This window comes from Corvus moneduloides, chromosome Z (assembly GCF_009650955.1).
Source record: "Corvus moneduloides isolate bCorMon1 chromosome Z, bCorMon1.pri, whole genome shotgun sequence".
Lineage (NCBI taxonomy): Eukaryota > Metazoa > Chordata > Aves > Passeriformes > Corvidae > Corvus > Corvus moneduloides.
The window spans coordinates 37,397,524-37,424,139 of NC_045511.1; the positions used below are offsets into that span (position 1 = coordinate 37,397,524).

At 38.3% G+C, this 26,616-nt stretch overlaps 2 protein-coding genes across 2 annotated transcripts in view; both read left to right on the forward strand.

Moving 5' to 3' along the window:
- SLC35D2 (solute carrier family 35 member D2) overlaps positions 1-24,493 on the forward strand; it is a 46,776-nt gene extending 22,283 nt beyond the window's left edge. Inside the window, exon 12 of the mRNA XM_032095784.1 lies at positions 22,952-24,493. Within this exon, the coding sequence (XP_031951675.1) occupies position 22,952 (1 nt within the window). The 3' untranslated portion in view covers positions 22,953-24,493. The remainder of the gene's footprint in view (positions 1-22,951) is intronic.
- Positions 1,564-24,493, forward strand: HSD17B3 (hydroxysteroid 17-beta dehydrogenase 3). The gene is given in 11 exon segments (XM_032095785.1): positions 1,564-1,777; positions 3,877-3,918; positions 10,072-10,139; positions 12,177-12,186; positions 15,564-15,671; positions 16,135-16,202; positions 16,959-16,996; positions 18,346-18,368; positions 20,171-20,302; positions 21,191-21,222; positions 21,531-24,493. Coding segments are annotated over 11 exon segments (831 nt in total). The 5' UTR covers positions 1,564-1,623; the 3' UTR covers positions 21,687-24,493.
- Positions 24,494-26,616: the final 2,123 nt, after the last annotated feature.

The following is a 26,616-nucleotide window of genomic DNA, read 5'->3' on the forward strand; positions in this document are numbered from 1 at the left end:
CATACTTTGACAAATAAACTCAGCTTCAGTCACTTACTATATTACTGAGATACTGTTGATTCCACTAAATTTGCTGATTAAAATTCTGGAAATACGGGCTCAACCTGGCACAACTGTCATGTTAGAATTTAGGAAATTGCATGGCTGTTTCATCCAGAACCTCAGTAGTTGTGTCTTTCAGTTAATAAGATAAGAACTTAAAACTGATTTTTGTTAGGCTACAGCTGCTTAGTTTTATACAGATTTCATATTAGTGAAATTAAGGTTTTAAAAATTGCATTCGTACCATTACAGGTGTCAGGGTGTATTTACAAGGAAACATACAACGAAAAATAATTACTGGACCAGAAAACAATATTGTCCTGTACATTGATCTGTTCATGCTCTAAATTTTATGGGGATTTTTTAGCAGTGACCTGGCTGTAGGGAAGTGAGATTAAGTGAGAAAATGTAGTCACCCAAGGAACTTTCTACCCATTCACTGTGTAAAGTTCTTGCAGTGATTCCAAGTCAGAGAGGCAAAAACACCCCAGAAAAAAAACTTAGACTGGGCTCAGTGAAGAATTCTTCACATTCTTAAGATTTTTTAAATTTTTCCTCTCATAATCTTGGTCTAATTTACTCATACTATGCCCTTGAAGTTCTGTAGACATATCTGAGATTTATTACCAACCACAGGAAAAGAAAATGAAAACAGAACATGGAAGTGCAGAAGAGAAGACTGGCAGCTGTGGAAGTTTGTGTTTTGATTCCATCATCAAATAGAAGGGATTTTTTAAAATTTTAGGGGCATTGATTTAAAGGAGTTATTCGGCATTATTTTTACATGTGGGAAACAGTGAAATCTCTTCAAATTTAAAGTATTCCTTGAATAGTGGGTGATTCTTTGGGTTGTTTGTGTTTGTAAATACTTTCGTAAATGTAATATTTACACCTTTTTTTTTCATTTGACCAGGCTTACTTATGAGGAAAAGCATAAAGGGAAAATTAAGATGGCTTTAGTGTGAGGAAACTGGGTTCTTAAGCTAAAACAGTAATAATTTTTTATCTTGTTACAGATAAGCTAATGTTACCTTTCTTGTGATTCAGACATTGTCTTTGCTTGTCAAGCAGCAGCACAATTGTGGGTTTCTGTCTGAAGGTGTCAGTAATGTGACATGATAAATATTTTTTTCTCGTTTCAGTATGAATTTGTCCTGGAAATGTCTGGGCTATAATTTAACTCTTCACTGTAAGAAGTAGTGTTGATGTCTGTTTAGAGTATTCTTTTTCAAAAATTTGGTTTAAACCTATCTTTGGTCTCTATGAATGGTAAACAATTACAATAAAATTAGTCTTTTGGATTTGTGTAGTTTCCAGAAAAGGAGTGAAACATTTCTTCTCAGGCCAACATCAGAAATCATTGTTTAGTTTGGATTTTCTTAATAGTTTACAAATCTGGGTGTAATGTAGTGATGTTATTCTAATCTAAGTCCCGGACATTTCCTGGGAAGAATGAAATAATATGATTTGATTAATCTTCTCACTTCTCTGCCAAGGCTCAGAGAGTAGCAGTGTGCTGGAAAGAGGCATTTTCCAGGCAAAGAGTGTCTGATTCTTACAGGCTCACTACCTTCACTTGCCATGGAAGTGTTCCAGCATCAGCTACTCAGTCTTGTCGGGGGCCTGATGTGTTTCTGGATTCTAGTAAAATGCATTAGATTTATGAAATACCTTTCCCCACGTATCTGGAATTCTTTGCCTTAGGCTTTCTTTCGGTCAGTGGGAGAATGGGCAGGTAAAGGAAACTGCATCATCTTCTACTTGTAATTGAGTGGTGGATTGTTACATTACTAATTGGGAATGGTTTTCCTTGCATTTCTTTACCCTGTTCCTTCAGGATGAAACAGTGTCCACTACATATGGTTTGCTTGATTCCTTTTACTTTTCTCCTAAAACTTTGGAGCCTGAAGGTTTTGCGTACTTGGGGAGAACAGAAAACTAGTCAGACCAGTAACAGCTCACACCCGAGTGTGTAGATGTGAATCTCTCCCTGTTGCTATTTCTGATGTTTTCTCTCTGCTGCAAATGCTTTCATTTTAATAGCATTGCCTAGATCCTCAGTTTCCTGGTATGTGAAGCTGCTAGTTTATGTCTAGCATATGTTCTCCAGCTTTCAAAGCAACTTTTCTTGTTCCTGGTGACGTTGCTCCAGTGTGTTTTTTTCCAAATTGCTGACCTATCCTTAATGATATCGTTAATGAGCTAAATGTACTTTAGTCTAAAATCTTCAAAGGCTGCAAGTTGGCAGTGCTTTTTTAAAGATAGTATACATTCTCATAAAATAACAAAAAGTTTAATAAGCACCTTTTTCTTCCTATTGATCATTGATATTTTTCTTAAACTTGTTAGATGATGAGGATAAAGCAGGAATGAACAGGTACTGCTGTTCCTGGGTTCCTTAGATGCCAGGGTTGCTGATGGCAGTTTCTTGCTAAGAAGTGACCTGAATAGTAGACCTATGCTTGATTCCTTTTTCCTGCATTAGACTTGATGTGACAAAATATATTAATTTATTAAATCTCTAAAATACATTAATTAAAGATATAATTAAATATTAAATATATATTTAATTACCACATCTTATAGTAGACTAATAAATTAAATCCATTCATGTGTAGAAGACCTGCCTGAATACCAGATACTTCCAAGGCAGTGCATAGGTCTCATTTTGATTTAAGTGAGGCAAGGACCTCCCTAGTGTGTATGAGATAAGGAGCAGCATGTGGAACTTTGTGTGTAAAATCTTTCTTTCCACTTAAGATTGGAACACTTGTTTCCTTTAATGGACCTTTATGCTGTGTTTTTATAAACAAAGTCTTCTGGCCCCACTAAAATTCATAAGGTTCAGATAATTTTCTGTGTCATGTGATGCTGAGAATCATGAAAATTAAAGCTGGCATGTGGAAGCTTGTTTCCCAGCAGACTCTTTGCTTTTCATCTACAGGTCTGCTAGGAAGCTGAATATCCACTGCTGCTTCACTGGGATCTCATTTCCCTGTGAAATGAGAGAGTAATTGCTCTTCTGTTGGCAACACCTAACTGTTCAAAAACAACTTGCTTTCTGTGCCTCTGGCAATGCAGAAGTCCTTAATCCACATTTTTTTAATAATGACTAATTTTTCATTTGCTCTAAAACTTACCAGGTTTACCTTGGAACTGCTTTGGTGCTTTGCTACTTTATTTCTTCTGTATTTCTAAGGTGATAAGGATTTTTCTTTCTATAGTTCCTCTTTGGTATTTATATGCACAGTGTTTAAAGTTCACAGTGCTTGACAAATGCCAGGACTTGTTTATTTTCCCAGTAAGACTAAATCCAAAAGTAAACTGTGTAGTACAGCTCTGAAGGAAGAGCATTTTATAGATGGTGGCAAGTTTGCTGTGATGTTTCCTTACAGACAGAAATCTTGTGTGAGAAATTGTTTTATCAGCTTCAGTCACCAGTCTTTATCTCCTACCATTCTGCCACCAGCATATAAGTACAAATCTTGCAAAACAGAATTTGTGAAAATACGTATATGGAAGAAAATTCTGCCAGCTCTTAGACAATTGACTTGTTGCTGGTTGTTGACACCGCTGAAAATGAGAGTAATAACTACCTCCTGTACGACATGGGCTACCTTGGGGAGAGATTTGCTTTGAAGACAGAAAGTGCTGAATGAACTGACATTCATAGGTCACAAGGCAAAAAAAATTTAGAAGATTGATTCTATTCTTCAATGGAGATATTTAGGTTGCGTTATTCAAGAAAAGCAGGTGATGAAGATTAAACAATTCAGAGAGAATAAGCTAAACCAGAACTCCAGATGTAATCCCTATCCTTTTTGCTTTTTCCAGTGGTCACAGGAGCAGGATGTATGGGAAAAACATATTCCTTCAGGCAAAATAGATCACCTACCCTTCATTTTATCTTAGCAAAATGGCAATTGCTATCCCTCCATCAGTGTCCTAAAGTTAGTAAAATTATTCTAGAATTCAAACTGTGACAAACATGGTGCTAATCCTTCTCTCCTGTATAGCCAGAATAACATTAATCAGATTCTGGAAGGAAACCAGTGCTGCATTTCAGAGGAAACTCATTCAGGCCTCAGTGGTCTCAGCAAACCAGGGAACTAAAATGAGTGATTCAAAAGAGGGCCTATTGTCTGTCCAGAGAAGGAAGTCTCCTAAATTGTCCCTTTTTTTCCCAGTTTCACGGCTAATCTGCAGTGAGCTGGTCCAGTATTAAAACACAAAATGTAATTTTCCAGCCCTTACACTTGCAAACACATTTTGAAAGTTATATCTGAAATAACCAAAAAGGCAGAATCTTGTATAAATTAATATAAGATGCAAGTTATGGAAAGTATAAAGAATCCTAATGGTCTAATTCAAAATCAGGAGCTCTAGGAGGCTGCAGGAGGAAGAAGATCTCTGTGCTGTCCCTGTAGCCACTGCTGTGCAGTGTTTATTTTCCTAGGAAGTGTACCTTCCTATTCACCCATGCTGGTCAGCACTCAAGGCAGGCTGGCCTTGTACTGTGTTGTACCAGCCTTGCTATTGCTGATCGTGACTGAGCAGTACATTTTCTCCCTCGTTTCTTCTTTCTAAACGGCATTCCTTTCTAGAAGCTAAACAGCAGTGAATCATAAGTTGCTGTCTTCCGAGCTGAGGTGACGGGGTAACAAAGCCTGTAACAAGAGTTACAAGAGCCTGTATGCAAGAGTTTAGATGTGATGCCTTCTTATAGATTATAAAATACATTTCACAGGAAAAGAAAACAAATTGATTTTTTTATTGATTTACAGGATTTTTGCACTAGTCTTTTCATTGTGCATTGTTTAAACACCTACCTAACTATGTCTTCCTTTACTGGGAATGGCAATACAACAGCTACTTTTGAAAGAACGTTGAATGTAGGAAGCTCAAAGACCAATACCATGTATTAGAGTTTAACATTTAGCCTAGTTGTGATAAAAATCCCATGGGAGAGAAAGGAAAATGCTGCCTCCCGTCTACTCACTGAGTTGCTGTAGTAATAAGCAAATGGGAAGGGTCTGATGAATACGTAGCTCAGGGGGAATGGGATGGGATCAATACAGGGAAAGCAGTCATCAGAAATGCCTAAACATTATTACCATGTTTCTGGGTGAAAGACCCTGTTTATGCAGCTTGCTGAACTAATTTTCTGTGTGAGCATCTGGTGATATTTTATCCATGTGAAGGCTGCAAGAACCTGTGAATGTCTAGATTGGACCTTCTGTCGTTGTTCTGCTTCCTTTGTGCTATATGGGTTATGCAAGAGCAAATCCCATTAAAAGGCCAGCTATAACACGTGAATGGCTGCATTATACCACAAAAAAGAGTAAACCAGCTACTGTCCTTTTTTTTTTAAAGTTGGCTGGAGCTGGCTAGATTTTGTGGAACATTTGTTCATTATTTTTGGCATTTGTGGGATGACTGAGAGTCATCTTTCTCCGTGCTGAGATGTACCATCCTGTCCAGGTGGTCCCTTTGATTGAAGCTGTGCTCAGCTGCTGCTCTGTGGGACAGATCTCAAGCCCACACCACATGAGCTCATAGCATGGCACATCATCTTGCTGGCTGAGGTTGAAGCACGCGCTTGTGTGTGGCTTGTGGATAAATAAATCTGATCCTGCTGTTTTAATATTTGTGTGCCTTCAGAATTTCTGGCTCAGCACCACTGTCTTGCTACTCTGATGTCAGGGTACAAAATTCTCTGACGTTCTTCTGGTGTAGGTTCCTCTGGTGTTATGTGCTGGTGTGAAGGCAAGCCTTGTTTGGAGGGCACAGTCTTCTAGAACATTAGTTCTGAGGTCACGTGATGAATTTCTTTCTGATGTCCTGAGCTCAGTCATCGGCTGATAATGAGTCACAACTAATTTAAGGAGTCCACACTTGGTAGCATATGCTACAGGATTCTAAGGAGAGCAGTTTTCGTGTTTTGGGAGGCTAGTGGAATGCAGTTTCCTATGTTCAGTGTTTTATGTGGAGATCTCAGTAGGTGGTTCATTGGGTAAAACTCAGCAGACTGAGGTCCAGAGAGAGATTGCAATATCTACAGGTTCACTACTCTTGTTTCCAAGGTTTATCGCTAGATGCAGGACTCTGCGAAGTCTCTTAAGCTCAAAAGCTGCCTGCAGCTGTGTGAAGAACCTGGCAGCTGTGAGGTCTCAGAACACTACTTAGTTGATGCTGGGACACAGATCTTTAGTTTCCCAAGCTTGTATTGAGAGGCAAGCACACGTAGAACTTGAGCTTATCCTCTTCTGAATGAATATCCAGGCTTCCCTGAAGGCTCTACCTGTATTTTGTGTAGGTGAGTGGTTTTGAATGACTGACCTTTTTGAGGATGAAGACCCTGACCTTTTAATTGACTGTTGTGATGTCAGAGTGCTGGTATTTTGGATCTAGTTTGCTATACTTATTTGAAAAGCCAGGCTTCTGTTACACTTGTTACCCTTCTGTTACGTGGTCTGTGAGTTCTTGGGCTGATAGGGTTTAAACTCACCAGACTTACAAGAAGAAAGAAAAGCAAGTCATCTGTGAGCCTGCTGCTAGTCTGTCACATCTCTACTCAAAGATTAGCATTTCAGGTACTGATGTAGTCTTGTTTGTTCTGCTTTTATGGTGTAATAACTACAGTTGTGTTTTATCATCTGCTACTGACATAGCACCTCAGACATACTGGGTTTATGGACAAGGCCACAGCATACTCTGAGATTTATAGTTTGGCCTCTTCACTCTTCTCATGTGATGTCAGGGCATAAGCAGGGTGTTGTGGCTCACGTGGTCACCATTCTTGTTACTGTTAAAGGTTCATCACTCTCTTACAAGTCAGGCCAGTGCTTGTGTTCAAGCAGTGTTTCAGGAGACCGTTTTGAGACAGGCTTCATTCATTTAAGACTTCATTCATTTGTTAATTTAACAGCTCCTCGAGTCTTAAATATTTGTTTCTTTTCCTGAAATTCTGTGTATTATTGCCAGCAGTATAATACCTGTTAAATATGATCTGAGTTTTCCTGCTCTGGTTGCAAAGTATTCTATTTTCTCCACTTTATCTTGGATTTGTTCCTGGAAATACTGCTATTGTCCTTGCATTGTGTCCAGAACATACAGAGCTAGCAGAAAGATTGCAAGATCATTTTGCCTTGTCATCTCAGTTCTGGTCTGCTGGACCAAAACCAGGGTTGAAATATTTGAATCATACTTAAAATGAATGAGTCTTTGATTCATAGGGACCCTACCGTTCCAAATCCCAGTTAGAGAAAGACAAAACATGACACACAGACCATGTCTGTACAGTCCTAGGGAAGAGAGAAGGATCTCTTTTCTAGGAGGTAGGAAATTACAGTAGGCAGCTACAGATTCCACAAAGCATTATTAAGGATTTTAAATTACTACATTTAATGACCCATGTAGAATATAATGAATTTGTCAAGGTAAATGTAGCAGTCATATGCATGGTTTGAATTTAAAACCTACCTTGCCTTTCATGAAGCTTTATTGTTTAAAAAGTCAACTCAGACTGAGCTGTAAAAACACGCTAGAAAATGCAGAGGGACTTAATACTTGTTTAATGTAGTTTTAAACTTTTTAATCATGTATTTTTGGGATTCCAGAGTGCTGATTCTGCTTGAAATTTCCTCATCATTAGCTGCATTTCTAAATTCTTAGTTGTTGTGATTCGTTATGGCTGGAATTGGTAGTAATGATCTTACATTTTGGCAGACTGAGTCTCAGGAGCATTTTAGTCCTTTGCCACTGGGAGTCAGGATTTCCTAACATATGCAGCTCCACATTACGCAGTGCTGGGAGGCAGTGCTTACTTATTCCTTACTGTGAAGGGAAACACCATTCTTCAACGTCAAAGTCTTTGTATATTAGGAAAATTCTTTGTGCTAAAGACATCGACACTACAAGTTACCGTAGTTTGAAATATTAGGCCAGATTTGACCTTTCCTGCAGGTGGCCAGGGAATTCTGAGCACAGTTCTTTTTGTTTGCTTGAGGGTCTGTTTGTATATTACGGTATCTACAATGTCCTACAAACCCTATTTCTGAAAAGCATGCACCTTTTCTACGTGGGTGAGGAAGCAAAACAGACTCCTCAGGTGGATGGCCTCCTTTGCCTTGAGAAATGCCTTATACTTCTGGTTAGTCTGGTGCACAGCAGCAAGAGAGATTCCTCTCACCTGATAGGTAACAATTTTATAAGATTGCCCTAAACATGTGCTTTTAGCTGAAATACAATGCAACCTTAGCGGTTGGAATCCTTTTTTAGTTAGGTTTTAGGAGGGGGTTTTCTGTCAAATGAAATACAGAGACAAAGCTGATATGATACTGAGAAGCCCAGCGAAGCAGAACTTTTTTGTGTATGACATGGCTGATACTTGGTGTTGCATCTGAAGGTGCAAAAATTAAAACAATCCCTATCCAAACACCCCCAAATGACAGAAAGGAGCAAGTGATCCTGGAAACAGAGACCATATCTGACTGAAAATGCCTTGGGTCAAATTCCTTGAAGAAAAATCAAAGTCTACCAATATGTAGGCAACTATAGTTCTCCTCTTGAGAGTTTTAAGTGGAGTACTTAAAGCAGACTTTTGAAACCCCAAAGCACCCAAGTCTGTGCAGATATCTCTGGAGCACTGATCAATTAATGTTAGAGGATCTCCAAAAGTACAGAATTGTGAGAAAAGCTGAAAATGCAAATGGTTGTTGCTGATGCCTTTAGCAGGAAGACATCCCCTTGTGCTCTTGTTGGAGAAAATTTTTGAAAGAAGATCCTAATTTCTTAACATTCTGTGTGTTGTTTCATGAGAACCCAACAGGACAAACTGTTTCCTCAAATAGTTTTAAGAAGAAAGTCAGCTATGGAAATGAATGGATCTTCAGTGGGTGGCCTTTGCCAGTTATTTCTTCTTTTAAGCAAATCTGGTTCTTTCAGATGACATGAGCTTTATGTTCTGTGATGGCTAATTTAGCTCTCTTTCTCCTTTCTCTCATGGGCATTTTTCTAGTTCTAGTTTTATCTTTCTTTATGCATGCAACTCAGCTCAGCTACCACTTGTTGTTAACCTCATTTCAAAAACTGAGGGTGTGTTCCTTTCTCTGGCTTTGCCTAAAAATCTGATGGGCATGGGAGGCCTCAGAAAAACAGGAGAAAACCATTCTCTATTTGTTCCTCATTTGTTCTGCAGATGGTAATACCAAACTGACCATAAATGGATTGTTATGTTTAATAGTTTTTGCAGCTATAAAATTCCAGCTATTGCCAACATCTTTGTGGATGTATATTTGTGTGACTATTTTGAGTATTTATGCATATAATTCACCTTTTTTCTTTGATTTCTTTATTTTTTTTTCCTTTTAAGTTTGCATCTACTTAAAAAAATGAAAAAAAACCAGTTAAAATTTTTCCATCTACCCTGCATCAGATTTTATTTCTATTAAATAAAAGTTAATAAAGTCCAAATGCTTTCTAGCTTTTGGGCCTTCAGTTCAATAGCCTTAATGTACTTCCTCAGGAAAAAAAAAGTGATGATGGAAGGTGATGTTGTAAAATGACTGGAAAGTCAGAAACGAGTCCAGGCTCCAAAATAAAAATAAAAATAAAGATAAAAATTAAGTTAAAAATAAAGATAAAGATAAAAATAAAAATAAATAAAAATAAAAATAAAAATGTGTTTCTGGGAAATGTCATGTGGTTTTCACTCCCTGAAGACACTCATTCATTTGAAGTTGACTCCAATTATTTATATTTGTTCATATTATGGGATTTAATTGTTGTCCAGTATATTTTTCCTGTAAGGGTCCAAGATTATAGAGTGAAGGAAATATTTTGGACGTCTGTAGAAGACTGATTATTTTTTGGCCTGGTTTTAATATCTCTTGTTTATCCATTAGGCAAGTGACAAGTGAATGAAAAGAATTTAAAAAATTCATGTTTGCTGTTTTTGAAAAACTGTAAAAAAGGGGAAGATTCTTGTCACCTTACTGTTTCCTGACAACTTTTATATTCCTCTCTTGTATCTGGCAAGAAGTGGATTAACTATAGTGATGATAGGGAGAACTTTTGAAAAAATGAATTTGGTGTTTGTCTAAAACTTCTCCTCCCATTTACAGGGATCTGCAGGTCTTTTCCCTTGGTACAGTATCTAGCACAGCAGAGTGCTGGATATTGCTACAGCTGTACCTGCAGGTCTTGCTCCAATACTAAAAACTTTTTTATATTACTGTGTCCCTTGAGCCCTTCTAGACATGGATCACTCTAAAAGTATATGCTTTCTTTCAAAGAGTGTAATGGCCTAGAAAAAAAGTGAATGTGTGCTCTTTACCACCTTTTTCTGCCCTTAAAATCTGTAAATACAAATAAATAGTTTACCTGTAAAGTAGTTTGTGGAACACAGCAAAGGAGGACTAAAAATGAAATCCAAGTGCCAGGTTTGTTTTTTGGTTGGTTGGTTGGTTGGTTGGTTTTTTAAGGTTTTCAACTTACATTTGGCTCTTGATGAAACAGTTAAATAGAGTGCCTTTAGAATTAATGTCCCCTTTCTTTTCTTCAAAGGAAATTAGCCATTAATCCTGGTGAATGTTTTGTATAAATACTTTAAGATTGACAGTTAGAATTTATTTAGGAGTCAAATGAGTTTTTATCCTCCATTAACTTTACAGATTGCTATAATAAAAATAATTCTTTCCACTGTCTCTTTTTCTATACATGGCTTCTATCCAGCAGATTCCTTGATTAACATGTTTAAAAGTATGTGTCACTCCAAGACTACACCTCAGTTGGAAAAACTTGCCTTTAAGGAGGCTTAGCAGCTGACTCCAACAGCACATCAGGTCCAGGATATTCACCTGAGAGAGCAGCACATCTATCAGGGATGTGGCAGACTTGGGTGAAAAAGTCTGCAAATTTTCAACATGCAGCTGCCAAAATCAAGGACTGGGCCCAGAAATTTTCTATCCAACATGCCTCTCTTTTTTCTTGTGGGGCTGAATAGACTTGTTTTCTCTTGGAAACCAAGGGATGTCTGATGAGGAAAGCTGTAAAAAAGCCTCCACACTATGACTGATTACAAGGCCATCCACTGGACACCTTCCTGGCTGAGGGTAATGAAGGACTTGCCTGTTCCAAAGGTACTGCTGAGATAGCCTACCCTGCAAACACTCCTACACCTTCTGCACTGACCCATGGCTTTTCAGTTGTGAGGAAGCTTCTCTCACAGCAGCAGTGTTATCCATGTAATCCAAGGTGCAGGGAGGTGTGTGGTGTGATCCCAGCAGTCAGGCTGCACTGATGAGGTTTTGACACTGTTCTACCTGGTTGTGGGCATAGCCTTTCTCACAGCTTGCTGACATTGGGGGCAAATCCCAGTGAGATCTTTCTATTGTTTTCAGCTGGTTTTGGCTGAAGTCCAGAGTGAGTCATCTGTTATTTATTGTGTCAGGTTGGAAATGAATATCTAACAATAAGTAGATGGCACAAACAAAAGGAAAGAGAGAAAAATACAGCAATGAAAAGCATAGCGTATCTGATGTGGAGGCACTAAAATCAGCAGGGAGCTCTGGATACATTACTCTTGTTTCCTTTTTTTTTTTTAACATTTACACCACACATTTTTTGCCGTCTATTGGACATTATATTGAACAGACTTGCTCCATTTTCAAACTGATTGTATTATTTGCCTAATTATACTGCCACATCTGTTTGGATACTGAATACTATAAATTTAAAAAGTCTAAGCTGTGGGTAATTACAGAGATCTCAGTGTTTGGCTTTCCAAGTTCTGTGGGCCACAGGTGTGCCTGAGAGCAGTACTCAGAGCTGGAGCCGGCAGAAATCCACAGTAAGAAAAACATTTCTCTAAAAACACACTGGAATTGAAAACCAGATTTCCATTCATTCAGACTGGAAAGCTCTTTTAAAATGAGATAAAAGGTACCAAAGTAGGTGTTACAGAGGGCAGACAGAACCATTACCCCAGGTACACTGCTCATTTAATACATTTAGTACTCTGGTTGTGAAACATTGATCAAACAACAATACCAGGGGATTAGAAATGATGGAATGCTACTAACTGCAGTCCAGTTTCATTTCTTCTGCTTAAATTTCCTAAGCAAGCTGTACAGGCAGAGCTAGGTCCTGTTTGCAAAATGATACCTCAGTATGTATTTATATGACCAGGATCTGTACCATTTTGTTGTTAAAGCCAAATAGACAAACAAACAAAAAAGCCACTTCTGCAAGATATAAAATTCCTCATCACAAGTGTGGTTGGGGTTTGTAGGGTTTGATAGTGATTTTTATTGTTTATTTGTTTTGATTGGTTATTTTGGGGTTGGTTTGTGGTTTGTTTGTTTTTTCTTTTTGGTGGGGTTTGGGGTTTTTTTTGTAGAAACAAATCTTTATTTAATGAAAAATAAGGTGTGTGATCCTCAGATACAATAAAATTACAGTTGTATCAGTTTAACTAGTGGAGCATACAGTTAATGACTTTGGATTTGGTGATGCAGGAAACTGCAGAAATCATGCCTGCTAATATAGAATAAAGTAGTGAATAAAAAAAGGAACCCACACAGCCTGGAAGAAAATATACCTTGCTCCCACAAAGACCTGTGAAGGTGCTAATTCACTCAGCTGTCCTCCCTGCCGTAGGCTGAGTTTCCAGTATGCTGTGTCCTCTGCCTCTTGTCCTGCCTGCTCCAAGAAATAAGCAGGTAACAAAGTGAGTTCACTGACTAGCATAAAACAACTCATTTTGCACATCCTTTCTGCAGTCTAAAAGGCTGTTAAAAAGGTCTGTTGTGTCTTGCTGATCCCTTAAAGTAAACTCCTCAATTTGCTCTCCTATCTGCCAATTTCCATGGAATATGATGAGTGCTTCTCTCTTCATATTCAAATGTTGCTGTAGTACTTCAAAAGGGACTTTCTGCAAAGATCGGTTCTCGTGCCAATCAGGTATCCATTTTGCTACCTGGATTTTCAGAACATTTTTGTAACTCTGTAAACTTTCTAGAAGGGGAGTGATTCTGGTATGCTGTGTATCCTAAACAACTTCATGCTTCATTCTGATTTATTATCTTTTTGGTAAATTTCAAAAAGCAGCACATTAACCTATCTGACAAGTGGATTCCCAAGTAGTTTGAGGTCAGAAGGAGTTAGATGTATAAACCTTAGTGATACATCTTAAAACACATTGAATTAACCAACTTTTAATTTTTCACTTTTAATTTTCCTTGAATTAGTTTTTACTCCATTATTAAAAAAAGAGGAAAGAAAAGACAATAACCTGTCCTGGTGTTTGAAAAGCTAGGATTTTTGCTTCTGGCACACTTAGGACTTTAAACAGAGATGTAATGGCTTGTGTCTTCAAAGACAAACATAAATCTTTGTCACAGAGAGGAGAGACATATGAAACATCGGAAATTTTTTTTTGGCTCTCTCCTTTGCAGAATTGTTATAATTTTCTGAAGAGCTATGCCTGGATAATTCATTTGTCAGCATGAGAGTTTTATTGTTTTTTAAAATATTGGTTTATTCATAAAAGAGACAGAGGAAAGCCATCTGGAGTACTTGTTTGTTGGCTGACCGTGCTGTTTGCAGCAGTACAGTTCTATACAGACAAGGAGTTGCAGAGAAAGTCCAAATGGCTTGTTTGATCCTCATTTTCATGTTGCTCTAGTTTTGGCTGCCCTTCTGATTGCCCGCGAGAAAGATGGCTGCAACATCACTACACTTTTTAAGACCATCTCATTTTGTTTATAGAACTCTTCAATCAGAAGGTCACTGTAGGTGTCTGCTCCAGCTGTTGCTCTGTTCTTTCCCACTCACTGCATTTACACTCACAATGTCCTTTTATTTATAGTTTCACCATTCGCCCAGCCTGGGACCATGACGGGGTCATTTGCCACTAGAGTTGCTTTTATAGGTTGAAGGTTCAAAGGATGTTTTGTCCCTTTCATACACAGAACGGCAGCTTAGAAAGAGGGCAAGAAAAAGGGCACTCGTTCCTCCTTTCTTCTGTCATGGAGACAGATGTCCTCTAAAACTGCACTCAAGAGGCAACCTACATCTCAGATCTGCAGTCAGAGTGCTTGCTGTTTCCTCAAACTGCATTACTTGAGTAGTGCAGGATGGTCAAGACTTGCAGTTTGCAAAGAGCTTTGAGGGGCAAAGAGGAACAACTTTGTCTCATCCTCCAACAAAGGTTCTTATTTGTTGCAGATTGTCCTGCTGGACCCAAAGCCATCTTTCTGCATCCTTGCTCTCCTGCAGGGGCTGGCACAAGGCCTCTTCTTACTGAGTGAGCACCAAGGGATGAGACAAAATTTCTGGGTAATAATTCAGCAAGTCTGATTCCTATTCAAGGCAATGCTCTCCATCTTCTGTATGATAAAATCAGAATCCAAACCAGCAGAGACATTTTCCCGAAAGCCATATGCACTTTTTGCCATGTGCGTGCACCTGAATTCCTGCCACTTGCACAGAGCCTGCAATCTGATATTCTATTGACATTTCCAAGTTTGCCTGTCACTTTTTCAGCAAACTTCATCTGGATTTCAGGTTGCCCATAAAACATGAAAGCAGGTTTAGTAGCAAAAATTTACAATGTGAACATCTAGTTAGAGGAGACCTTACTGGGCCCCTTTAAAGGGGAGCTTTGCCTTTAAAAATGAGTAAATAAGAGTTTCTACTTCTTTTCCTCATGAAACTTCATTGAAAATATGAACAGCAATAAATCAACTGCTGAGAAAAATGGAAATGTACAGCTGGGCTCCACTCCTGCATAGCAATGACATTGGAAAAATCACACACATTTCCCTTTCCCTTCTAATTGACCTTGTAAAATTTAAGCTATAGCCTCTCTAAAATGCCTTTTAGTGCTGCAAAATCCCAAAGAAGGTTCAGTCTATGGAAATGTAAATGTCAAAACAGGCAAGGAATTTTTTGAAAATAATGCAGAAAATGCTGCATCACATCCAGCCTTGTTTACCCCTCCTCCTGTGTAAAAAGATAAGTTCCACTTGTTAGAGTGCTCATCCATCAAAAGTCTTTTAAACCATTCTGCAGAGCTGTGCTTACATACAGGATCTGTCATCCACAGTCATTTATGTAATGTATGCTGACAGTGTTCATCTATAAATATTATGATATCCAGGGACAGAAGTCCTGTGTGGCTTATTTCTGAATTTGTTTTGTTTTACCTTACTGAAGGACTAAATGTTGGTTAGATTTTATAAGAAAAATTCCATTGATTTCAGGGCATAAATTCATCCTATATTTGCCAGACCATTTACCTGAAAACAATCAGGTAAACTGAGAATATTATGCCTGTGCTGCATTATTTCTTAGAGTAAGAAAGTTGGAACAATTGCTTACTGTATAGTGGACATTACTTAACAAGACGTCTGGTTATTTCTCTAACTACTTATTACAGCTCTCCCTCTTTCTTGGTAGGTACAAACAGGTTTTCTAGGCTGGTTTGTCTTTGGTTTTGGGGTTTTTGTTAGTTACAGAGCTGGCCACAGATCAAAAGGTGAAGGTTATGCAAGCTGATTTTGCTAAAAATTCAGTGTACAAGAACATTGAAAAAGATCTGAAAGACTTGGATATTGGTGTTTTGGGTCAGTCATTAAGGTCTGTTAATTGACGAGTATTTTATGGCTGTAGTATATTAAACAGACCGTTGTAAAAATGATGTGTCATAACAACTTATTAGCCAATGCTTTAAACCAAGCATACATAGTGAGCCTGTGGCTCATTGTCTGGTATTATTCATGAAGGAACAGTGAAAAGGTGGGGGTTTGGAAGGTTTTTTTATTTTTAAAGAAAATCATCCTTTTAATAGTGAAACAAATGAAACTACAGCAACAAAACACAACCAACCTTAGCAACAGTCTATTTTTCTGTTCCCCAGAGTCATCAGTATTGGTGACTTCAGTGAGAACAAGACTTGATGCTAAATAGTGTTTCTCCTCACATGCAGCTCAAAATCTTCTGGGTCGTGAGGAGAAGCAATTTGTTTTACTAGATGAACTATGCACTTTGTCTAGATTTGGTTCTTAACGTTGTATTTTCCCTGACTAGTTAACAATGTTGGAATGCTTCATAATCCTCTTCCATGCCGTTTCCTTAATGGGCAAGACATAGAAGAGGTAAGATTATTCTGTGGATTTCAACATCTAATATAACAACGAGGAATTGTAATTCATTGAACGGGGCACAGATTTTGCCCCTGCTACAATCAAGTATTAACTGTTCAGTTGGGTTGGAAATGAACTGGGCCTGAAGAAGCATATTTTGATTTGGTTTTAATGCTTGGAAGAGCTTGAAAGAGAAAAAGAATGGTAGATTTCAGCTAAACTGCAGGAAGCATCCAGTGATAGAGGGGAGAGTACAGCTGGCCTGGTTGTAACAGGGATTAGCAGACCCCTCTGACTCCCTGCTGGCTTGTAGTGTAATGGGGCCAGTCTATTCACAGCCACAGCTGAAAATACTGGGTTCTTGTTAGTATTGTTGAAACTTACTTTCTTTGGGACACCATTGCTTAAATATGTGGAAACAAACAAACAAATCAAATTAAAAAAAAAAAAAAGAAGAAAAAAAAGAAAGAAAAAAGAAACATAATTTAAACACAGTTTACTTTGTGGGGGGAATTAATTTACACAGGTTGAATAGGATGACAGGATTAAGGATGTGTGATCAAGTTCTCCATTACCTAATAGTTATTTACCCCTCTATCACTTGCAATGAAAAAGCTGGAATTTCTAAGTGCGTATCTTGCTAGCACCTGTCTCAGGATTCATTCAGTTTTTATGTCATCATCTCTTCCAAATCAGAGAGCCTCAGGCAGGCTGCTTCCCTCAAACTCTCACTTAAGGATGAATTAACGGTTTTGTTGCTTCCTGCAGGACCTTGTCAACTGCAACGTTGTTTCTGTTACAAGTAGGTATGTGACACATTTCCATCCGTACTGGGTCTGTAATGTATTTCATTGGAAAAAAAATCAGTCCCACATTAGAGTGACCAACTAGCTTTTCCGTGTATTTTCATTTAGTTCATCAGCAGATAGTGATTTTCATCAGGAATGTCAGGGTTAATTTAAGGAACCCACCTGTTTCTAGTGGCTGTGAAATATTTTGATCAGAGCTGACTGGAAACTTTTTAACACAATTTCTCAGAAGAAACCCATCCTTGCACTACAGCTGAAGCAGCTTAACATTTTGCAAATTGTTTTTGTCTTGGTATACAGAGACATTTGCTACAGAATTAAAGTTTTCAAGACAGGTAAATCAGTTTGAATTTTAGCACTGTACTTGCATTTTTTGTCACAATTCTCTTCTGCCAAAATGTTTTTGTATCAATGCAGGACAGAAACTCCAGGAGCTGCCTCTCAATTCTGTATTGTTACCCCTTGGTGCTAATTTTGGTTGGCTACTTCCCTTCCAAGAACATTTAGTATTTCATGCTTTTCAACTCTGATTAAGATTTGTATTGCTCTGCTGTTTGCAAGCGGCATGTTAACATGAACATGAGCAGAAGATCTCAACCTTGGCTTTCATGCCTTTCATGTCTTTCTAAAAATGACATGAAAATTAACAGCAGATGTTTGTCTTTCTCTGGCTAGCAAAATTTACATCCCAAATTTTTACTCCTGCTTAATGACTTAAGATAATAAATCACATATTAGCAATCAATTGAAGGAAATTACGTAAGTAGATTTGTGACATTTCTGCTCCTAGGATTTATTCTATTTATATGTCAAAAGAACAGAAATATCTGCAATATCTGAATTTTATATATATATACATATGCCATTTTGTACCCTCTCAGTGTGGATACAAAAGGTCTTTATCATTTCCCACCTTACACATACCTCAGAATCAAACTCTTTTGTTTTTGCAGTGCCTGGGGATTCCTTTCCCCACTGCGGCAATCACATCCTTTTCAGTCTTTCACGAATATTCACTTTCCTCCAAATTACAAAGAAGAAAGCATTCTCCTAACCAGCATTCCTCATGGTTAGGTCCATATAATCTTTAAATCTTTTTGGGTTTTCCTTTCTCCTCCCTGTCTGGATTCCTGCTAAGATCCTGTTCACCATTTCTTGTAGTGTAATGCCTGAGATCCAGGTATCCTGCCTCCCACAGACGTCAGTGGGATTTTCAGCAATGCAAAAGAAGGACCTTTTCTCATGTTTTACACTTTATTTCGAAATTCCTCTTCACCCAAGCTGATGTGACCGACCGGTGTTGTCATGCTTTGTGAACCCCACACTGCTCCTACTATCCTCCTGAGCACAATGACACTATTGAAAAACAATCAGGAAATAACAAGTATTCAATTAAATTTCACCATTAATTTGCACTACTTTTCACTACTGCCCTGTACAAGTTAGGTCACACTCCTGTCCTGAGATGATTCATAATGTAAGTATGACTTCTCCTTGGTACTTAGGCATACTGTCAATAATACTCTTAAAAGGCACAAAGAAAAGCAGATTTCTGACCTAAAAAAATGTATTTAATTTCACTTTAAAAATCAGATGCATGATTAAATCTATTGCTAAAATAAGAATGAAAAAAAATAAAATAATTAGCATCAAAAAAGATCCTAAAGCTCTTTCTGGTAGCAGAAAAAAAATGATGTCTCTTCATGATTTTCTGTAATTTCTGATCCAGCTGTAAGCAAAAGTGAAACTGCAAAAAGAACATGGTGGAGCTGACTTTCTCCTTGCAGTTATGATTCCATATTGAAGAATGATGAAATTCAGAAACTGTTTAAAAGCTTTGGATAAACATAAGACTCTCACTGCTTACAAGACTAACCTTTGGGATTTTTTGACAATTCATATGATTTTCAGGCCACTAGCATTTCTAAAATATTTTCCAAAATGTTGAATGTGCCATATTTTAGCTATTTGAGTTGTATACGTATGGCTTGATCAAGTGGAAAAACTCGCGATTAAAATAAAATTGGTTGAAAAATGCTATCAGGAAGATGGGGGATGGAAAAATTCTTAAAATAGTTGTCTTAAAGGTGACAAAAATAATTTTGAAAAGAAGCAACCAGGGTATTTTTTCTAGAACATCGAATTGCTTTTAGCTTCTACCTTCAGTATCTTTAGTGGTAGTTATGCTTTCACATTAACTTCTGGACTTTACAGTCTATCAATCAGTAAGGTTTCTTCTACTGCTGTTAGTGCTGTATGAGTATATGTATAGGAACTCCCACAAGTTGTCAGTCAATTGTAGAACAAGGCAGAAAACATAAAATATATGTCTGTGTCCAGTTAAAAATGTGGTAGAAATAAAATGGGATGTGATGGGCCTAATCAGGCAAGAAACAGCATTTGAACATATTATCTTATTCTTCCAAGAGTGGTAGCTGGGCTTGCAATAATGCTTTTCAAGCTTTGGAAATGCCCATATTACTAATCAGAGATACGAATTCATCTATGCAATTAAGGATCCCTGTTCTCCTTTTAATACTATGTACATTAAAATGTATATGTATGTATGTAGGTATATGTATGTTATGTATATTAACCCTAATGGGATCCTTAAATTAGAAGTTAGGAACTTTGGATGAATTTTCTAGAAAGCACTATTAAATACTGCATTCTAGAGGCCAGTACATGCTTTTAGTTTTGGCAAAAAATTTACTTCTTACTATTTAATTTTTATTTTGCTTTGTTTTGTTTTTTCCTGGTTGTTGCTAAATGCATTGGATTTTAGTGATGTGTACAGGGAGTTGTGAATGGGGAAGCTATAACAACAGATCCATGGAGAAGGAAAAAGGATGTGCTGGCCAAAGCAAAAAGGGGATTACCAATTACTTAGGAGAATAAAAACTTTCCTCTGACACTGATTTTTTCTCTGTTAGAGGTACAATTACATATACAATGTTCCCATGGTTGTGATTGCTGTAGGCATTTAAATGTCATTTATGACATTATTCCTAGCTGGTCTAGACCAAGCTAATCTGTAAAAAGGGGATCTTTTGAAAGTGTAATTGATAGTATAATAGGAGAGCTATGCCTTCTGGGGAAAAAAGAGTTTTCCACTCATGCAGCCTGTTACTGTAATCCTGTAAAGTGTAAACTGAATGTAACTGTTTAAACTAAATTTCAGACAGAAAGGTCTAATTCTGAACCTGTCCTCTGGTCTGAGTCATTTCCCTTGTCCATTATATACAATGTACTCAGCTACTAAGGTAAACCTCTCACACTGCTTTATGAAGAAATCCCTATTAAGTGTTTACTAAAGCATTGTATCAGGATAACAAATGGTCAGTATACAAATTATGTTGCTCCACTGAAATAATGAAGTAATGTAAATTAGCACTAGCTGAGAACTAAGAATCCATAAAACTATGTAAATGAAATCCAGCTCGGGATATGTCTGACCCCTGGAATACTTTTGCCTTTGATTGAATAGTATTACACCAGTGCTCACAATCTGTCCTCATTCTGGGAAGTGATGAATTTTACTAGACTCACTTGGCTAGTTTACTTAACATGTAGATGCACAAAAGTGCTAGGTTTTGCTTATGGAACCAATAATAAAATTTCTGGTAGGTGGGAGGTGAGTTGCCTGATTTCGCAGATTTCACCTTAAATTTTTGCTCTGAATTTGAATCCTGGAACTTATAAAAATGAGGAATGAATGATTTTGAGTAAAACTCCGTAAGCAACTTGATTGGCTCAGGTTTCCTTCAAATGAAAAATTCTAACAATATTTGCTTGAACATAGCCAAAGTTTAGATTGGAAAAAAAAAAAAAAAAGACCTATTGTTGATAAGAAAGTCTAGTTTTCTATTTCCTTTTTCTCTTTTTAATATAAATTCCTCATTGCTCCAGATTTGAACTACATTCAAACCAGACAGTTTTAGATCCTTAAAAATGTTTACTTAACATTATTTCAGAATGATATGGTACATTGGTAGTGTTATGTTGTCTTGTCTTTTTTCATTCTCGGTATCTTTTAACTTTGGGGTTTCTTTTGTTTTGGCTCAGGTTTTGCTTTGGTTAATTTATTTGTAACAATTTAGTGAAAGTACTTAGTTTCCTATGCTAACGGTTTGTTTGGCTTGGTTTGGTTATGTTCCAGGCTTTTATAAGCACTTTTATAACCAGTACAAGCAGAGTATAAGGTAAAAGTAATTACCATACAGGTGGTGCTGTATCTTGCCATATTAGCCTTCATTTTAGCAAATTCTTCAAGAATATTTGAGATGCCTAAACCTGTATCATGTAGCTGTCCTCAGTGAACTGCTGAGTGGCTCTGCCAAAGTTCTGTCTTCTCCCTCTATGCAGCTTTTTTCCTTATTTCACCATAGTACTATCACTTATTCCACACAGTGCCCTAATCCATTGCAAATATCTGTTAAAATGTGTCAGATGCTGTGGGATTCTGCAGAGTGCCTTATGTAAATATTAGATGGCATTACACTGTTTTTATTATTATTACTTATTATTTTAGGTAGTGATTCCTTATGGTACTTCTGCTCCAATGACAATGTACCAAAACTCTGGTGTTATTACAAAGACAGCAGGAGAGTTTGTTACTAAATCACTGGAGTATGTCACCTTTGGAGATGAGATTTTTGGATATTTAGCCCATGAAATTCTCATTTAATTTGGTTGTGTATAAATGAGTTCCAAAGACTTCAGCCAAGTCTGTCTGCACTCAGCCTGTTCTTCTCTCTGTTTTCATAGACCTTGGACATCAAATGAGAAAGAGAATGGGTTGTTAAAGCTAATACGGCACCAGTAAAATATGAAGAGAGAAATACACAAGTAAAGTGTAGTGGTAACAGCACAGGACAATTTTGTCTACTTACGAGACTTGAGCTGAGCTCAGTTTGATATCTGGTTAGTCTTCACCCTCTCTCCAGCTGCCTGTTTTCATGACCCTGTTAAGGAATTTTCCAAGACCTCTACTCCTTCACAAAAATTGGCCAGCAATTTCAAAAGTTATTAGTGAGGGAGAGGAAGGACATAAAACCAGAATGTAACTATCACAGAAACATCATTTCCTTGGATACCATGCTAACAAAATAACATAAATATTTATACATGGCAGCTGTTAATGATAAGCATTACATGCAAGTATAAGGAAGGGAACAGATTTGCTGAAAACAGAGAAATTAATATTTTCCTCTAAGAGAAATGTAGTTACTGAAAGCCTGAAGTAAAAGCTTTTGCATTTAATGCTATGGCCTTTCTGAACACTCAGCTGATCTCTTTTGGGAATTTTCTATAACCTTTTGCCGTTGTGTTGTTTTTGCATGGTTATTCTGAAGGTTTGTATCCTGCAGTTTGTTCCTTTATGGTATTCCACAGAGACAGACTTCCAGAAGCAGTCCTGCGTGCATTTACTGGCTGAGGCAGGGGTGCAGAAACCCCTAACAGAGTCATTCTTGTCAGAAGATGTGTTCTGGGAAAACCCAGCAAGATGCACTTTACAGAGTCTCTCTATGTGTGATTCAAATGAGTTTGAGCCATAAATCCATTTGAGTGACCTATCAAGTAATGTGACTTGATACAATGAATCTTTTAAGTAAATTAATTCCTGTCTCTTCCCAAAGAATATAAGATTTGCTAAAGCTATTCCAGTGACTTTTGTGAGCCTTATATAGGCTCTAAGAAATTTATATTACTATTTTAACATACTCTTGGAGGTCACAAGTAATTACGCTTGTTTGATGTTTATGAATAATTTGCTTTATTTCCAACTTGTTCACTGTATATTTTCATGCTTTCAGTGGGTGTTTTGTGTCTTTGGTTTCTTTGGAAAAGTCAAGGAAATTTGCAAGAAGGAAAAAAGAAATCTGCCAGAATGTAAAGTACACACTGGGCTTTGGGAAGTCTATAATGATAAAAAAATGTATTTCTATCCAGAGCCTGTGAATGACTCAGCAATATCTGATACGGGATGTAAAAGGCAGCAACATAGGAAAAGGATGCACAGTAACTCTACACTGCTGAATGAATCTAGAAGACAACCGTTTTGACTGGATGCCTGTGAAATCAAATTGGGTGTTATTAAAAGGTATTTCAAGGACAATGCAATCACCAGGCAGTTATTGTGGGTTCATAAATGGAAAGTCCTGCCTAATTAATTTGACGCCGTTCTACAATAAGGTTGCTTGCCTAGTGGATGAAGGGAAGGTGGTAGCTGTAGCTTTTCTTGATTTTAGTAATATTTAGTAAGATTTTAGTAAGATTTTGAATACTGTCCCTCACAATGTCCTTCTGGACAAGCAGTTCTGATGAGCAGGTGCACAGTGTGCTGGAATAAGAACTGGCTGAATGTCAGAACTTCAGGGGCTGTAGTGTGTGGGGCTACATCTGCGTGGTGAGCTGTCACCAGTGGTATTCCCCAGGGCTTCATTCTGGACCAGTTCTGTTCACAAGTTTATCAATGATCTGGATGCAGGAGTGGAATGCACCATTTACTGACAACACTAAACTAGGAGATGCTCTTTGGCTGTATTCAGAGACAAGAGGCCTTCCAGAGGGATGCGAATAGATTGGAGCACTGGGTAGTTATCAGTGGCTTGAAGGTTAACAAGAACAATTACAGATTCTGCCCCTGGGACGCAGGAAAGCTGGGCACAAGGACAAGCTGGGAGAGGAGTGTGTGGAGAGCAGCCCTGCAGCAAGGGATCTGGGGGTGCTGGTGGGCAGCAGCTCAGTGTTAGTCAGCAGTGTGTGCCCGGGCAGCCAGGAGGGCAAACCCCATCCCGGCTGCATCAGACACGGCAGCACCAGCTGGGATCGGGATCATCCTGCTGGATGCAGCCGTGGTGCGGCCTCACCCTGAGTCCTGTGTGCTGTGCAGGGCCCCAGAGTTTGAGAAGGACGGGAAGGTCCTTGAATGGTCCAGAGAAGGACGGCAGAGCTGGTGGAAGGGCTGGAAGGCACATCCCGTGAGGAGCAGCTGAGGGCTCTGGGTTTGTCTAGTTTGGAGAGAAGGAGGCTGAGAAGTGACCTCATTGCTCTGTACAGCTTCCTGAGGAGGTGACATGCAGAGGGAGGTGCTCACCTCCTCTCTGGTCTGGATATTCGGAAGCATTTCTCTACTGCGAGAATGATGAAATGCTCACAGACTTCCTAGAAAGGTGGTTGATGTCCCATGCCTGTCAGTGCCTCTGGCCAAAGCCCTTCATAATTGCCTTTAACTCCTAGTCAGCCCTGAAGTGGTCAGGCAGCTAAACTAAATTATCTCTGTAAGTCCTTTCCACCTGAACTATTATATCCTAGGCTAGGCTCGTCTGTGCTATTTAATCAGATGCATTTCTGTTCATTAAAAATCAGTAATTTTCATGTATATTTTAGTTTTGCATGTTTATTTAACTTCAGCATTTCAAAAAGTGTTTGTAAAACAGCATGAAGATAGCAAGGACCTTATTAATAAATTATTGAGATTTTTTTGCCAAATGTGGGGATGGGTCTCTGTAATCTTTGCCACGCAGAAGAAAGAGAAACCACAAAATGTATCCTTCTGCCTCCAGAAATTCCTGTCTGCTGCATTGAAGCTAATGACATCTATGGACAGCACACCATAGACTTGTATTATGGCACCATTTACATCCCAGGTTTCTGCACATGTCTCCTATACTTGTTGTTACAAGTCTCAAAAGAGCAAGTGAGGATTGAGCTGAGATCTCTGAAGTGAAAAAATGAAAATTGCAACACATAAAATGATATGTATCTTTCCTGCAGTATAGTAAGATTTGATCCAGATCTGCAAGCAGTCACTAAAAATCACTTTACTCACATGGGCTCCTATGAGTTGGTTCTGCCATTGAACTCAATGAAGCTGCACTCTTTCATGTCAGAATTGGAAGTAGAACTACTACTTGAATATTATCACTCGATGTAGAAAACATCTGGAAATAAAAATGAGACATCTCTGCCGGACATTTCAGCATTGCTGGTTTGAAAAGCAAGGAATAGAAATGGTTTGTTCATCACTCTATAAAGACTACGTTTTCAAGTGATTAAACTATATTCTTCTAAGTGTGATATTTGTGCAGCTGTGCAGCAAATAAATACAGAATACAAGATATGTTACATATTACATGTACACCAAAAGCTGTTGAAGTTCCTGGGGGAAATACACATTGAATAGGAGGCCCAAGTGTGAAATGTAGGGTTTGTATTTGTCGTTAGCAGAAGTGCCTATTTCACCATGTATGTATGGGCTCAGTCAGTGCGTTCTCAGATACAGCATGAAATGCTGTACATCTCTTTCCCAGTTCATCCACTCCCAAACACATACTGAGGCCTTGTCCACAGGCAGCTCTCTGCATGTTTGATTTACATGTATTAGCAGTCCCTGCAGGCTGAAGCAACCCCTACAGAGCAGTGACTGCTTCTACTCTGCTTGAGTCAGTGGGGGTCACTTAGGGATTCAGTCACAGTAGAAAAAAACCTGAGGACTCCCTTGCCTGCTGCTCGTCACGATCCCAACTATATAGCTACAAATCCCCTTATTTTCTTTCTGATTTTCACATGAGTTACCTAACTCATGTTAAAGAACATGTTTTCACTCTTCCTGCAATGACAATTGTTTGTCTCTGGAAACGAATATTTATCTGACATACAGGGAACCTAGTAACACAGAAGTACCACTGGCACAGCCAGAGGTTAGTGAGTAAGAGACTTATTTTCCAAGGTTTGCAAGTTCTGTGATCTGTGACAAATGACAATTCCATATTTCTTGTCTCACATTGGTTTATGGTTGTGCATTCTGCATGGGTCTTGCAGGCTGTTGAGCTGAACAACCAGCTTGGAGTCGATTGTTCTCTTGATGAACAGATCTCTTGATGAACAGAAGGATATTATTACTTGCTGCTCCTTCATGGTCAGTCTGTAATACATCTATGTTTGACCTTTTGGCTCAGGCACATGGTGTGATTCATGAGGTGTCCTGTGCAGGGCCAGGAGCTGGACTCAATAATTCTCATCAGTCCTGTCCAACTCAGCATATTCTAGGATTCTATGATTCTATTTGCACAATATTAGGCTGAATCTTGCTGACTTCCAGTCTTCTAATGATAAATTAGAAGTGCTCTCTCTAATGATAAATTAACCTAAGTCTGCAAAAAAGAGGTTTCTCCTCCACTGACTTTTCAGAGAAGTTAGTGAGTAGATTAGCCACCGGTATATGAGCTTGGAGGAGGAGCAATCATACCTTCGTCTTCGTTTTGTAGGCCACGTGTTCTCTCGGAGTGCTGAACAAACAACTCAAAAATTATATTATCTGCTCTTGCTGCTAAACTTGGACCTGGTTGATGGGGAAATGGGAACAGAAGGGAAAATGGGAGTTCTTCCCAGTACTTCCTACTTAGGGAGAAGGTGGAGGAGCAGATGAGCAAGTCAGGCACTCTGCTTTTCCCATAGAACCCATAACATGGGATTTCCTCTTTTGTGCTAAAACATTGCTAATAACATGTCTGCACACTGGAGCAGTGGCCCTTTGTGGAAGGATTCAGTATTACTCCTGTTTATGGAGTGGGAAGAAAAGGTGAAGAGGGGTAAACCACCTGCCCCAAGCC